The 16,504-nt window shown below is 45.7% G+C and overlaps 1 protein-coding gene across 1 annotated transcript in view; it reads left to right on the top strand.

Annotated features, from left to right (window-relative positions):
• Positions 1-16,504, top strand: part of insc (INSC spindle orientation adaptor protein) — a 216,735-nt gene that overhangs the window by 41,803 nt on the left and 158,428 nt on the right. The window contains exon 2 of the mRNA XM_033038498.1: positions 14,766-15,111. Coding sequence (XP_032894389.1) covers positions 14,766-15,111 — 346 coding nt within the window. The remainder of the gene's footprint in view (positions 1-14,765; positions 15,112-16,504) is intronic.

The raw sequence follows: 16,504 nt of genomic DNA, 5'->3' as shown, positions 1-16,504 counted from the left end.
ATCAGGATATTTGAGGTGACATTGTTCACTTGACAGATTCAGAACTAACTCTGCTCTAACTCTTAGCAGAAAGAAATCTTTTCAAAATTGATCATTGACTGGATCAAGAGATGCCCAATTCAAAAACTTAAAGTGAAAACTGTTCTTCAAAAACAGCTCTGGTTTCTATGTAACTATGGAGGGAACAAAGAGAAGGGAGTATTACAGCCTCCCCTGGCTTCCAAATTATGTGTTCAACAAAAATTCAACCCACCTACGTCAGTGAAGGGAAAAGATCTTGCCGTGCTATTTTAGGGAAAATAGTTCCTTCTGACGTAAAAACAGTAAACGCTGCAAACTCACTCGGGTCGGGCAGCATCTGTGGAGAGAGAAATCCAGCTGACACCTTGGTTGGAAGGCCCTCTCTCAGGGAGTCAACCTTTCAATTTCACAAATCTACCTGACAATTTCAGGCAGCCACTTTCTTCCCCCTCTACGGATGTAGCTGTGTCTTTGTTTCAGTTTGTTCCTTCTTTGCATCGGTATCCAAGAGCCCGCTATTAAAGTGATCGCTATCTGTCCCTGCTTGGTCAGGTCAAAAGCCAAGTCTGTTTAATTGTCGTGTACCGACAATGGAACAATGAAAATCGTACTTGCTGCAGCTTAACAGGGCTATAAATGCAATTACGCACACATAAATATGTAATGTGCAGGAAGGAGCTGCAGATGAAATGTGCAGGAAGGAACAAATGCTGTGTAATAAAGTGTCTGAAGCTGGTTTATAAATTGGTGCTACCGTGCACTTGTTTTTAACCAACTGGACAATCTTTGTGCTTTCGGGGGTGTAAATAGCTTGTTCTAAGCACCCCCCAGTCTAGTTTCAGTCAATAAAATACTGAATCAAGCATTTGAGTAACTAAAATTTATTTTGGATAACACAACACAAATTCCCCAATACAATACCTAACCACTGCGGGTTCGATCCTTGTATCTGCTTGGCCAAGCCCTCCTAGCCTCGTGCAAGCAGAGACACTCCAAAACATCACGCAGTTCCAAGCGTTCTTCCAGAAGATCAACATCGGACCTCGTGGGAGCTACCTTTTACAGGTCCCCAAACCTTGAGGGGCCGAACCACATGGGGGTGGTCTCTTTACAATCCAATAACACATATCGATTAACACAATACATAAACATAGACAGTTCCCTAACCCACTAACACAGGAACTAATACATTGTATCTGGCAAGGCTTCGAGATGGAAGTCAGCACAGATGAATTATGTAACATGTGCCCTGGGTTTCAGACAACCCAGACAAAGCTTAACATTTCAACCAATCAACCAATCCAAAGAAGGCTTTGCAACATAATTTATACTATGCATATCTGGTTTGCATTGACCCAATCAGTTCCATGCATTTTACACCTTATCGTAAGACTCTGCAGATGTCCCATTCTTCCTCTGCAACTCTTATCTAGGCCACAGACAAACTGGCACCATTCAGCAGCTTGTCTCAGTTCTGCAAAAGGCACATTTAACTTGGCCAAAATGGCCTAGCAGCACACAAGTCCTTACTCAATTTAAATACCATGGCTGCTCCAATTTAGCCAGGATTAACAGGGGTGGGGGAAGAGGTGGATCAAATTGGTGTTAAGGCTGCATGGAATTATCTTAAATGCACTACTAATTCTGGGCACTTGTTCATGGGATTATTGGCTTATTTTCCCTGTGAGATTCCATGTTCCATAAAGGGCCTGTCCCACTTGGCGATTTTTTCGGCGACTGCCGCCGTCATTGACTGACGTATCAGGTTGCCGAAAGATTTTGAGCATTTCAAAATCGGGCGGCGACAAAAAAAATGTTGCGACACTTGAGGAGACTCCGCGTGTCAATACATCGTCACGCCGCGACTTTTTCAGTGACCTGATACGTCAGTCAATGATGCCCTTAACTCCCTGAAAGCGGAGACACACGTGGATGGAGTGTTAAAGAAGGCAGATGATGTGCTTGCCTTTGTTGGTCAGGGCATTAAGAATAAGAGACAGGAAGTCATGATTCAGCTTTACAGGATTTTAATCGGGCTGCATTTGCAGTATTGTGCGCTGTCTGGTTGCCCCATTACAGGAAGGATGTGGAGGCTTTGGAAAGGGCGCAGAGGAGGTTTTACCAGCATGGACCAGGAGGTATTAGCTACAGGGAGAGGTTGGGCCAGCTTGAATAGCTTTCTCTGGAATGCCAGAACTTGATAGAAATATATACAATTATGAGAGGCATAGGTAGAGTGGACAGTCAGAATCTTTTTCCCAGCATGAAAAAAAACAAATGGCTTTAAGATGAGAAGGGTAATGTTTAAAGGTGATGTGCAGGGCTGGTATTCTTTACACAGAGAGCCTGGAATGAGCTGCTGCGGGTGGTGGTGGAGGCAGATATGATAGTAGTGTTTAAGAAACATTTGGATAGGCACATGGATATGCAGGGAATGGAGGGATAAGGATGACATGCAGGTATTGGCAACATGTTCGCTACAAATATTGTGGGCTGATGGGCCTGTTCTTATACTGCTCCACTGCGAAATCTCCTCAAGGCGTGTCTACTTTGAAGAAGTTCTCCTCCTCTCTCCGACGAGGGTTCTGCAACATCCTCTCTTGCTGCTCCCCCTCTGTGATTCCTCCTGCTTTTACCCAGACTCGCTACCACAGCCACGTGTGTTTACTCGTTGCATGCCTGCGCCTCTATACCTCTCTACATCACAGTCTATATCTCTGGTTTCCCTTTCCCCTGACTCTAGTGTGAAGAGGGGTCTTGACCCGAAACATCGCCTATTCCTTCTCTCCAGAGATGCCGCCTGTCCCGCTGAGTTACTCCAGTATTTTGTGTCTATCTTCTGTACTGTTCAATGTTGTGCTCTTTGAGAGGACACATCCTCTCTACATCTGCCTAGTGTCTATCCGACAAATTTCTTGATAGTCACAGACATAGAGTCATACAGCGTGGAAACAGACCCTTCAGCCCAACTTGCCCACGCTGACCAACATGCCCCATCTACACTAGTTCCACCAACGTGCATTTGGGCCATATCCCTCTATATCTGTCCTATCCATGCACCTGTCTAAAGGGCCTGTCCCATGAGCATGCGACTCCGTGCGGCAAGCGCGACCTAAAGGGCCGGTCCCACCAGCATGCGCCTGCATGCGGCAAGCGCGACCTAACGTGGTCGCTTGAGCTGTACGGCCTCACGGGGCCGGTCCCACTTCGATCGCCGGAGCCGTATGGAGTTGTGCGGAGCTGGTCCCGACATCGCGCGGGGCTCCGAAAAACTGACCGTGTTTAAAAATTCCGCGCGTCAATGGCCTGCCGGCCCGCAGCTGCCTCAACGCCGTGTCACACACTCGACCTCCGCGCAGCTCCTGCTTCTGGTTTGGTCGCTCTTGCCGCATGCCATACGGCTCAAGCGACCACGTTAGGTTGCGCTTGCCGCATGCAGGCGCATGCTGGTGGGACCGGCCCTTTAGGTCGCGCTTGCCACATGCAGGTCGCATGCTCGTGGGACAGGCCCTTAAATGTTTCTTAAACATTGCGATAGTAACTGCAATGATCATGTACCTTGAAGATAGACACAAAATGCTGGAGTAACTCTGCTGGACAGGCAACATCTCTGGAGAGAAGGATAGGGTGACGTTACAGGTTGAGACTCTTCTTCAGACCGAGAGTCAGTGGAGAGGGAGACATAGAGATATGGAAGGTAGACAAAAATGCTGAAGAAACTCAGCGGGTGAGACAGCATCTATGGAGCAAAGGAAATGGGCAATGTTTCGGGTCGAGCCTTCTTCAGACTGATGGTGAGGGTGGGTGGGGGGGGGGGGGGGAAGAAGAAAGGAAGAGGTGAAGACAGTGGGCTGAGGAAGAGCTGAGAAGGGGAAGAGAAAACCGGGACTATCTGTAATTAGAGAAGTCAATGTTCATATTGCTTGGCTGTAAACTGCCCAAGTGAAATATGAGGTGCTGCTCCTCCAATTTACGGTGGTCCTCACTCTGGCTATGGAGAAGGCCCAGGACAGAAAGGTCGGACTCAGAATGGGAGTAGGGAGTCAGGTAGGTTATTGCGAACCGAGCAGAGGTAGTGGGCGAAGCGATCGCCAAGCCTATGCTTGGTCTCACCGATGTAGAGCAGCTGACACCTAGAGCAGCGGATGCAATAGATGAGGTTGGAGGAGGTGCAGGTGAACCTCTGCCGCACCTGGAAAGACTGCTTGGGTCCTTGAATGGAGTCAAGGGGGGAGGTAAAGCGACAAGCGTAGCATTTCATGCGGTTTCAAGGGAAGTGCCAGGAGATCGGGTGGTTTGGGTGGGGACAAATTGACCAGGGAGTTACGGAGCGAGCGGTCTCTGCGGAAAGCAGACAGGGGAGGAGATGGGAAGATGTGGCCGGTAGTGGGATCCCGTTGGAGGTGGCGAAAATGTCGGAGGGTTATTTGTTGTATGTGACGGCTGGTAGGGGGGAAGGTGAGGACAAGGGGGACTCTGCCCTTGTTACGAGTGGGGGGATGGGGAGTGAGAGCAGAGTTACGGGGTATAGAAGAGATCCTGGTGAGAGCCTCATCTATGGTAGAAGTGGGGAACCCCCGTTCCCTGAAGAATGAAGACATCTCCGAGGCCCTGGTGTGGAACACCTCATCCTGGGTGCAGATGCAGCGTAGACGGAGGAATTGGGAGTAGGAGAGTCCAGATGGCCATGGGAGTCAGTGGGTTTATAGTGGATCAGTTGTCTATCACCTGCGATGGAGATAGTGAGGTCTAGAAATTGTAGGGAAGTGTCGGAAATAATCCAGGTGTATTTGAGTGCTGGATGGAAGTTAGTGGTGAAGCGGATGAAGTCAGTGAGTTGTGTATGGGTGCAGGAGGTAACGCCAATGCAATCATCGATGTAGCGGAGGTAGAGTTTGGGGATAGGGCCCTGGTACACCTCGAACAAGGATTGTTAAACGTATGCTACAAAGAGACAGGCATAGCTGGGGCCCATGCGCGTGCCCATAGCTACGCCTTGTTTTTGGAGGAAATGGTAGGAGTCAAATGAAAAATTGTTAAGGGTAAGGACCAACTCCGCTAGGTGGAGGAGAGTATCTGTAGATGGGGATTGGTTGGTTCTGAGGCCGAGGAAGAAACGGAGGGCTTTAAGACCCTCCTGGTGGGGGATGGAGGTGTAGAGTGACTGGACGTCCATGGTAAAGATGAGGGAATGGGGGCCTAGAGAACGAAAGTCCTGGAGTAGACGAAGAACATGTGAGGTGTCTTGAACATAGGTAGGGAGGGATTTAACTGGGGGGATAGGATGGGGTCGAGGTAGGTGGAAATAAGTTCGGTAGGGCACGAACAGGCAGAAACAATGGGTCAGGTTTGTGGATTTTGGGGAGATGGTAAAATCAGGCCGTGCGGGACTGGGGTCGATGAGGTTGGAGGCTTGGGAGGGCAGGGAGCCGGAGTTGATGAAGTCAGTGATAGTGTTAGAGATAGTGGCCTGGTGCTCGCCTGTGGGGTCATGGTCCAAGGATAAGTAGGAGGAGGTGGCTGAGAGTTGGCGCATGGCCTCAGCCTTGTAGAGATCAGCGCGCCAGACTACCACGGCTGAGATATGAAAGGGTAAGGTGTGAAAACGAGAGATCAAAGGGGACAAAAATCAAGGAAAATGTAGAATGGATGATTGTTAGCTGAGGGGAAGGTGACAACGAGGCATACCATCAGTAAAATGTAATCAGTAGGGCAGTGAAACTAGTTGGAGAACTAGGATGGGGGAGGGATGCAGAGAGGGGGAAAGCAAAGGTGACTTGAAATTAGAGAAGTGAATATTCATATCGCTGGGTTCCTTTCCACCTCTTCCTTTCTTCCCCCCCCCCCCCCCCACCCTCACAGTCTGAAGAAGGGTTTCGACACGAAACTTGCCTATTTCCTTCGCTCCATAGATGCTGCCTCACCCGCTGAGTTTCTCCAGCATTTGTATCCACCTTTGCGAGCTTGTAAGCTGCCCAAGTGAAATATGATGTTCCAACAATTTGTGTTGGTCATCTAAAAGTCTATCAGCCAGTCCGTGGAACCTTGTTGCATGTGAGTTGTCTTAAGGATCTGAAGACTACACAACAGTAGCTGTGATTGCGGATAGATTGATGTTTTGCGTTAGACATTCTCTCTGACTTGACTGCCACGCTGCAGTTCTGGTAAAGGTTCTCCCGAACTATCACCCTCTGTCAGCCATACCCGACCACCAACTTTTATGGATTTCTCTGTCCTTTGTGGTTCTCTCCCACCTACTTCCCCACATTTAAGCACCACTCCTTCAATCCCACCTTGAATCCTTCAGACACCAACAAACCAGAGACTTTGGTTATACTCAAGATAGACACAAAATGTTGGAGTTACTCAACGGGTCAGGCAGCATCTCTGGAGAAAAATGATGGGTCCTTTTTCTGTCTGGCAGTCTGAAGAAGCAACTCGACCCGAAATGTCACCTATTCCTTTTCTCCACACATTCTGCTTGATCCACGGAGTTACGACAGCATTTTGTGTCTATGTTCAGTCATAGACTTGCCCATCTACACTAGTCCCACCTGCCTGAGTTTGGCCCAATTCTTTTAAACCTGTCCTATATATATATGCATCTGTCTAATTGGTTCTAGGGGTCAAGGAAAGAGCGTTCACGTCGTGGCCCTGCTTCCACCAATCATTCCACCACTACGCACAAGCACAAAAAGTGCAAGACGCCATTGTATGCAGATGCCGAGAAGTGTGTTCAGCTCTGGCTGAACAATTTTTAATCTTGTGATGTGGACTCGATAAGAGGAATTGTTTCTAGATAGTCCCTCCCTCAACTACCTCCACTGGTCCTTTGTATGATTCACCCATCACCCTTTGTGTGAAAAAGTTACTCCTCAGATTATAATTAAATGTTTCCCCCTTCACCTTAAACCTATGTTCTCTGGTTATTGATTCCCCTATTCTGGGCAAGACTCTGTGCGTCTATGTTCATTGACTTCAGTTCCGCTTTCAACCCGAAAGTCCCCACCAGAATGGCTGAGAAGCTGCTGGAATTGGGGCTCAACACCCCCCTGTGTGCCTGGGTCCTGGACTTTCTCACCACCAAGCCCCAGGTAGTCAATATGGGAGGAAATACATCGAAGACCCTCACCCTGAGCACAGGATCCCCCCAGGCTTGCGTCCTCAGCCCCCTACTGTACTCCCTGTACACACATGACTGTGTGGCCAGGTTCAGCTCCAACTCTATAATCTAGTTTGCTGATGACCCTGTGGTGGTGGGCCAGATCTCAGACAACGATGAGAAGGTCTAGCGGGAAGAGATGGCTGATCTGGCACTCTGGTGTCAGGACAACAGCCTCCTCTTGTAGGTCAAAAAAACTAAGGAGCTGATCGTGGACTTTAGGAGGGCACATCATCCGAGGACGTACACGCCACTGAAGATCAATGGGGATACTGTGGATAGGGTGAGCTGCTTTAAATACCTTGGAATCCACATCTCAGAGGATCTGACATGGACATCACACGCTGCCACACTGGTGAGTAAGGCAAGGCATCAGGCAGCTGAGGAAATTCAGTCTCTCTGAGGATCCTCCAGTGCTTCTACTCAGCGGCTGCAGAAAGCATCTTGTCCGGAAACATCACAATTTGGTTCAGCAACTGCTCTGCCCAGGACAAGAAGGCTCTGCAGAGAGTAGTGCGTTCGACCGAACGCACTATAGGAACTACACTCGCCCCCTCAGCAGGAACTATACATCAGAAGGTGCAGATCCAGAGCCAGCAACATTATGGGGGACCCCTTCCACCCCAGCAACAGACTGTTCCAGCTGTTACTGTCAGGCAAACGCCTCCGCTGTCATGCTGTGAAAACAGAGAGGATGAGAAGGAGTTTCTTCCCTGAGGCCATTTGGACTGTAAACTCTTATCTCACCAGGGAATAACTTACTGTACCAATTTGCTGTTGTGTTGTCTTTTTAAAATTGCTGTTTTTTTCTCACAAATATGTAATTACTGATTCTGTTCATTTCTGTTTTAACCATATAACCATATAACAATTACAGCACGGAAACAGGCCATCTCGACCCTTCTAATCCGTGCCGAACACGTATTCGCCCCTAGTCCCATATACCTGCGCTCAGACCATAACCCTCCATTCCTTTCCCGTCCATATAACTATCCAATTTATTTATAAATGATAAAAACAAACCTGCCTCCACCACCTTCACTGGAAGCTCATTCCACACAGCCACCACTCTCTGAGTAAAGAAGTTCCCCCTCATGTTACCCCTAAACTTCAGTCCCTTAATTCTCAAGTCATGTCCCCTTGTTTGAATCTTCCCTACTCTCAGTGGGAAAAGCTTATCCACGTCAACTCTGTCTATCCCTCTCATCATTTTAAAGACCTCTATCAAGTCCCCCCTTAACCTTCTGTGCTCCAAAGAATAAAGACCTAACTTGTTCAACCTTTCTCTGTAACTTAGTTGCTGAAACCCAGGCAACATTCTAGTAAAAGTTTTGTAGTTTTTTTGTTTTTTGCACAATCCGCAAGCATTGCCGCTTTTCATTTCACTACACATCTCGTATGCGTATGTGACAAATAAACTTGACTTGACTTCTCTCGTGATTTTATACACCACTATAAGATCACCCCTCGTCCTCCTGCGCTCCAGGGAATAGTCACAGCTTGCTCAACCTTTCCCTATAGCTCAGATCCTCCAGTCCTGGCAACATCCGCGTAAATCTTCTATGTACCCTTTCCAACATGACAACATATTTCCTATAACATGGTGTCCAGAACTCAAGACAATACGCCAAATGCGGCCTCACCAACGTCTTATACAACTGCAACATGACCTCCCAATTTCTATACACAGTACTCTCTTTATACTTTGGTAATTATACTCAGTGCTTTTACCCTTTCCAAGGACCACATCGGTTGAGAGGAAAAGAACAGTGATTACTGACCACTAACTTATTGCTCAAACTTTTTTCAGATAGCTGGAATATATATATTTTTAAATTTTTTTTTCATTCAACAAATTAACAATCTTGGAGGATTGGCTTTCAAAATGACAAGCCTCAAGAGGAGGATTTGCAATTAGTATAGTTTATTGACGGAAGCGCTGACCGATGGTGTCCAAATATAACTGCCCTCATCAATCAAGGCAGCTGGTATTTGGAAATGAGGAATGTCAGAGGAGTAGATGCTGGCTGCATTTGCAATTTGCAATTTGCATTTGGAAAGCGCAGGACTCAACTGCCCGAAAGCAATATCATTAATTTTGCCTTTTCAACTTCTACAGACAATAAGAGCAGTTTATAAAGCAAATCGTGATTTCACGTAGATTGAATGAAAAGATTGTTTAGATGAGAGGTTTGAAAGGCCTGCATCTTGTGGTCTGGAGCACTAGACATCAGGATAACACTGCCAGGAAGGGACTTATCTCACTCACAATCCAGGAAATAGGACTCGTGATAGATCGACTTTAATGCCAGAGGCGTGGGTGAACTGCAGCGATGGTTTGGTCGGACGGTTTATTTGAAGTTGCTGTTTGTGTTCATGTACGATGCATGCTTTAATTTACAAGCAAGCCCCCATTCCACCCCGATAATCACCCAGGGATGCAAGCTTTTCCCAAAGCTCCTCAATGTTTGAAATGTCAACAAAGCATTCAGGAGGATGCTGGAAATGTATCGAGTTGTGTTTGTGCGTTCTGTTCGATGACTGGACAGAACAGTGGCCAGTCTCACTCATCAATCCATTTGCAGTATAACGCACTGTTCCTTCTGCTCAATGATAGAATATGTTTAGCAATGCATTCATTGCAAATATAATGTTAGTGCAAGGAACGCATAAACACAGTAAAAGTTGGACAACTCTTGCCTGAAACACAAACAGGTTGTCATATCGCACAATGGTCTTTGAGCTTTCTATAATGAGCGTTTACCGTGACTTGTTAATGCAATAACATTTCTACAGATGGCAAAGAATAAGTGTAAAGGTTGTGTAGGGCGAGTGTGGAGCTGAGATGTTCTAATTGCTGGATCTTCGCCTTGTTTGTTATATTGCTTTCATTTGACGTATTGATTTTTCCTTGTTGCCATTTTCTAAGAAGTGGGTAGCTTGTCATCACACATGCACCAATTAGGGGGCTCAGCCACACTTGAACATTGAAAAGTGCTGCTTGTATCTCCTGGGACACAACAAACAGATGAATTTCACTGATGCTGGTAAAAATGCAATATGTGGGACAGAATTAGCCTTAGGGTTTCCATTTGATGTGTTTTATTCCATAAAATCAGTATTTAATACGATATATTGCCATTTGCAGCCATTGGCCCGTCTGACATCTATAATTAGTGAGTTCTGCCATCAGTTAAAGCAAAGTTTCTTGGAAGTACTCGAGAAATATCAATTTGATATTTAAATATTTGATACTTCTGTCTCTGGTGTACAATCAATCACACAATCGCTGTCAAAGGTTTGAGGATGGCACAGTGCTGCAGCTGGTAGAGCTGCTGCCTCATAACGCCGGAGACCCAGGTTCGATCCTGAGCTGTCTGTGTGGAGTTTGCACCCACCCTGTGTGCTGGGTTTCCTCCGGGTGCTCCGGTTTCCTCCCAAATCCCAAAGACGTGCAAGTTTGTAGGCGAATTGGCCCTCTGTAAATTGTTCTTAGTGTGTTGCGAGTGAATGTAATAGTGGGATAACATAGAACTAGTGAGTCTGAGGAAGGATCCTGAACCGAAACGTCATCTTTCCATGTTCTCCTGTCTGCTGAGTTACTTTAGCACTTTGGGTATTTCTTTGCAAACTAACATCTGCAGTTCCTGTTTCTACATATAACTTGTGTTTAGAAACATAGAAACATAGAAACATAGAAAATAGGTGCAGGAGTAGGCCATTCGGCCCTTCGAGCCTGCACCGCCATTCAATATGATCATGGTTGATCATCCAACTCAGTATCCAGTAGCCTTCTCTCCATACCCCCTGATCCCTTTAGGGCCACATCACAAGGGCCCCATCTAACCCCCTCTTAAATATAGCCAATGAACTGGCCTCACTGGAACTGAACTACATTCTGTGGCAGAGAATTCCAGAGATTCACCACTCTCCGTGTAAATTTTTTTTTTCTCAGCTTGGCCCTAAAAGATTTTCCCCTTATCCTTAAAATGTGACCCCTTGTTCTGGACTTTCCCAACATCGGGAACAATCTTCCTGCATCTAGCCTGTCCAACCCCTTAAGAATTTTGTAATTTTCTATAAGATCCCCCCTCAATCTTCTAAATTCTAGCGAGTACAAGCCGAGTCTATCCAGTCTTTCTTCATATGAATGTCCTGACATCCCAGGAATCAGTCTGGTGAACTTTCTCTGTACTCCCTCTATGGCAAGAATGTCCTTCCTCAGATTAGGAATCCTTCCTCAGTTTTACAGGTGATCAATGATTGGTGAGGCCTCGGTGGGCTGAAGGGCCTGTTTCCATGTACTATCTCTAAACTAAATGGCCAAATTAAATTTGTGGGCTTTTCAAAAATCTTAGTTTTGAAAAATATATTTATTCGCTAATGAGCACCTGTTATTAGCTGCGTTTTGTGTACTTCAGTAGCCGTTACCTACGAGTGCACTGGAAGTCTCTACTCCATCAGGACCACACTGACATCCTTTGAAGTGCGGCATACAAACTATTTACCATGCACTGTAATGTTGAGTTTGATTTAATCTGCATTCGTTATCTCCCAAGAGAAGCAAAACACAGATTAATTATCTTCACAAGCAGTGTACGCAATGAGGTGTTTTACAATTCTTCTAAATCAGTAATTGGCCTAAAAAAAATCAGAAAACTAACAATACATTTCATGGCTAAAAAAGGACACAAAGTGCTGGAGTAACTCAGCGGGTCAGGCAGCATCTCTGGAGAACATGGATAGGTGCCGTTTTAGATTGGGGCCCTTCTTCTAACCGACTACGCTTTACCTACTTTGACCCTAATTGTTTTCTATTCTCTGTCTTTAGAATTTCCACAACTGTTAAACTCATTTTGGTTATGTAACAACACTATAAAGCTCGCTGTTTGACAAGGTAGCAGGTAGCCTGTAATAAGATGCACTGTATACCTGTATGTAGAAACAAGTGTTTAAGAATGAACTGCAGATGCTGGAAAATCGAAGGTACACAAAAGTGCTGGCGAAACTCAGCGGGTGTAGCAGCATCTATGGAGCGAAGGAGATAGGCAAAGTTTCGGGCCGAAACCCTTCTTCAGTAATTACAGATGCTGGTTAATACACAAAAGGACATAGAGTGCTGGAGTAACTCAATGGGTCAGGCAGTATCTCTGGAGAACATGGATAAGCGCTGTTTTGGGTCAGGACTTTTCTTCAGACTGATTATGATCTTACTACATTTCATGGCGTTTGCCAATGTTAATGTATTAATTCTCCTACAACCTGAAGAAGGGATATTCCATTATTGGTGACATTTCTGCTGTTGTGCATATCTTAATGTTTAGCTCACCATAGAAAATCAAGGCTGTGATTCACATATGTTGTGGAGATGCAACATGACATCAACAATGGGGAGAATATTGTTTCTGAAATGCAAATCACTACCTCAGAGAGAGAACGTTAAACTGTAAAGTGATAGAGGCACACAGCACAAAAACAGCCCCTTTAGCCTAACTTTCCCATGCCGAACAACATGCCAACACTACGCTCATCCCACCTGCCTGCCTTTGGCCCATATCCTTCTAAATCTTTCTTATCCATGTATCTGTGCAAATGTCTTTTAAATAGTTATAGTACCTACCTCACAGAGTGCTGCAGTAATTCAGCAAGTCAGGCAGCATCTGTGGAGAACATGGATAGGTGACGTTTTGCGTCTAGACTGATGAAGGGTTCTAGCCCAAAACTGAAGAAGGGTCCCAACCCAAAACGTTTCCTACCCATGTTCTCCACAGATGCTGCCTGACCCGCTGAGTTACACCAGCACTCTGTGAAACGTCAACAATCCATGTTCTCCACAGATGCTGCCTGACCCGCTGAGTTACTCCAGGACTCTGTGTCCTTTTGTCTAAGGTGCACAGTGGTTATTCTCCCAGACCAGCTTGTGTTTTTTGCAGTTTACGGGGCCAATGTTTTCTCAGTGGGTGGATAAGTGGAAACTCATGGAGGATACACACCAGCAGAACCTGAACCGTTGGGCCAGACGTTGTCAACTCACCAACACCACATGGGATGTGGAGTTTTAACCAGAACACTCAGCTATTGAATGGCTGGTGACTGCTGGCTCTGTTATAAATTGTGGGTTCCATCGAGACGGTGACAGGAAGGAGATACTTCACTAACGTATCATGAACACACTCCACCCACAGATATGGCTAAGATATACTTGACATCCTGATGCACTCACAAAGGTTAAAGATCACTCACGTGGTGCATAAAATTAAACATGAATTAGTAATTAAAACACCAGAGTAAGCTTGGTTAACTAAGGTAGACAAAATTGCTGGAGAAACTCAGCGGATGCGGCAGTATCTATGGAGTGAAGGAAATAGGCAACGTTTCGGGCCGAAACGTTGCCTATTTCCTTCGCTCCATAGATGCTGCCGCACCTGCTGAGTTTCTCCAGCAATTTTGTCTACCTTCGATTTTCCAGCATCTGCAGTTCCTTCTTGAACAAGCTTGGTTAACTAGCCAGGTGTAAATTGGCACAATTCTCCTCATGTGGTTCCACTCATAATAATAATAATAATAATATCTTTTATTGTCATTGCACATAAGCGCAACGAGATTTGGTAAGATGTATGTGCAGATGCAACATGATATCTCAATTCCATGAATGATGAATGCCAGTGTACTAAAGGGCGTCTTCACCACTCTGTCTTCACCACTTCTTCACCTGTGTGGTCTCTTTCAGGGAATTAAGTACTTGTACTCCTACATCTCTCTGCTCTACCACAGTCTAGTGTAGAAGTTGTGCCCCAGTTCACCTTAGCAAAACACAACATGTCCCACTTGTCCAGATTGAATTACGACACAGTGCTGCCTAACTGCGCCAGAGAGCCGAGTTTGACCCTGACCTCTGGGGCTATCAGTGTGAATTTTGCATATTCTCCCTGTGACCGTGTGGGTTCCTTCCGGCTGCTCTGGTTTCCTCCCACATCCCAAAGACTAAAGAAGGGACCCATCCCGAAACATCACCCATCCAATGTTCTCCAGAGATGCGGCCTGACCAGCGCTTTGTGTTTCCGTTTGCTATTTGGTTTAGTATTGTTCATGTTTTTCTTGACTGCATGGACCAATTATTCTTCTGTATGTAACGCGTTGCTATAGAGAACCTCTGCTGCAAAATACATCATTCGCGGACCATTGGGACACTGCAGGTAGATGGATTGGAAAGATTTGGGGGTGAGGCATCGGCCAAACACAGGCAAATGGATTTAGCTTAGATGGGGGTATATTGGTCGGCATGGCTAAGTTGGAGTCTACGATAACATTTGTCCAGCGGAGGTATGGAGGACCACCAGCAAAGAAGGTGAGGGTTATTGCAAATAAACGCTCACCCCTGCAAGATCATTTAATCGTGGACAACCTGGCCTTTAGTGAACAGAGTTCAGGAGAGTTAGAGTCATACAGCGTGGAAACAGGCCCTGTGGCCCAACTTAGCCATGCGACCAATGTGCCCCATTTACACTAGATGGATGAGCTGGAAGAGCAAGGAATGATGCCGGTGAAGTTGCTAATTCTATTTTCTGGTACCCTTCCCCAGCACACATCTGATGCAGATGGACTCGGTACAGCGATGGGTTGAGGACCTGAGGTTAATGGCAGAATGTGAATGCATGTACATACTTCAATCAAAGCCCATCGGCGTGGACAATGAGGGACACAACGAGCTGGTCATAACAACGCAGCCAGATTTACCCGACAGCCTGCAGGCGCTGCTGAAGAGGGCATGGACTATCACCACAGAACTGTCCAAGATTTTCTACAAGCTGGAAGTAAACAGGTGGCAATGCATCCACAGTGCAGTGGTGAGAGTGAGCTGCCACGTCAGGTCACTGGTAAACGACTGCGATAGTTGTGACAATAATGCTTCAGGAGAGTTACAGCAGGTAATGCCCGTCACCAATTGAGATTTCATGAAATAAACTGGAAGTATTTGAGTGTGGGATTCAAAGATAGACACAAAAAGCTGGAATAACTCAACGGGACAGGAGGCATCTCTGGAGAGAAGGAATGGGTGACATTTCGGGTCGAGACCCTTCTTCAGACGAGTCGGGGAAAGGGAAACAAGAGATATAGACGATGATGTAGAGAGATATAGAACAATGAATGAGAGATATGCAAAAAAGTAATGATGATAAAGGAAACAGGCCATTGTTAGCTGTCTGTTGGGTGAGAACGAGAAGCTGGTGCAACTTGGGTGGGACGGGATAGAAAGAGAGAGAATGCCGGGGTTACTTGTAGTTAGAGAAATCAATATTCATACCACTGGGCTGTAAGTTGCCCAAGCGAAATATGAGATGCTGTTCCTCCAATTTGCGTTTCGCCTCACACTGACAATGGAGGAGACCGAGGACAGAAAGGTCTGTGTGTGAATGGGAAGGAGAATTAAAATGTTTAGCAACCAGGAGATCAAGTAGGTTCAGGCGGACTGAGCGAAGATGTTCAGTGATATGATTGCCCAGTCTACGTTTGGTCTCGCCGATATATCTTGAACAATGGATATAGTAGATTCATTATCAATGCCATTCACTTTCAATGCATTTTTAAATTATCTTTTGCATCTTTCTGCTGCAATAAGCTAATGGTGATGATGAAATTATTTTTAAAGGTAGATCTGCAAGATAAGCAGGCTGGCCATTGGAGTCTCATTTTCTATTGATGCTTGAATTAAAATGGGGAAACTTGGTTTCATGCAAGCTCGTCTTTTGGCCAATGTCCAGCCTGGTTATGAATTGGAGTGGCTCGATTTGATGGAACCCTTCCTCTTAATGTCATAATAACATCCAATTTTAAGCTAGTAAAGTGAAGTTGTGTCCGAAATGGTTTCTGGGATCAAGAGTCAAGAGTGTTTAATTGTCAAATGTAACGACAATGGAACAATGAAATTGGGAACAGTATCCCTGGAGAACATGAATAGGTGACATTTCATGTCGGGAGTCTTCTTCAGACTGATTGTTTAAGAAGGAACTGCAGATGCTGGAAAATCGAAGGTACACAAAAATGCTGGAGAAACTCAGTGGGTGCAGCAGCATCTATGGAGCGAAGGAAATAGGTAACGTTTCGGGCCAAAACCCTTCCTCAGACTGATTTTTGTGTACCTTCTTCAGACTGATTCCTGACCAGCGGAGTTACTCCAGCATTTTGTGCCTTTCTTTGTTAAACAAGCATTTGCAATTCCTTGTTTCGACAGAACAATGAAATTCTTGCTTGCAACAACATAACAGGTCTATAAACACAATACACATGGATAATGTATAATATATAAAAATAAAAAATAAG

This window comes from Amblyraja radiata, chromosome 20 (assembly GCF_010909765.2).
Source record: "Amblyraja radiata isolate CabotCenter1 chromosome 20, sAmbRad1.1.pri, whole genome shotgun sequence".
Lineage (NCBI taxonomy): Eukaryota > Metazoa > Chordata > Chondrichthyes > Rajiformes > Rajidae > Amblyraja > Amblyraja radiata.
Note: the sequence above shows the minus strand (reverse complement) of the source record. Positions and strands in the feature narration are given on the sequence as shown.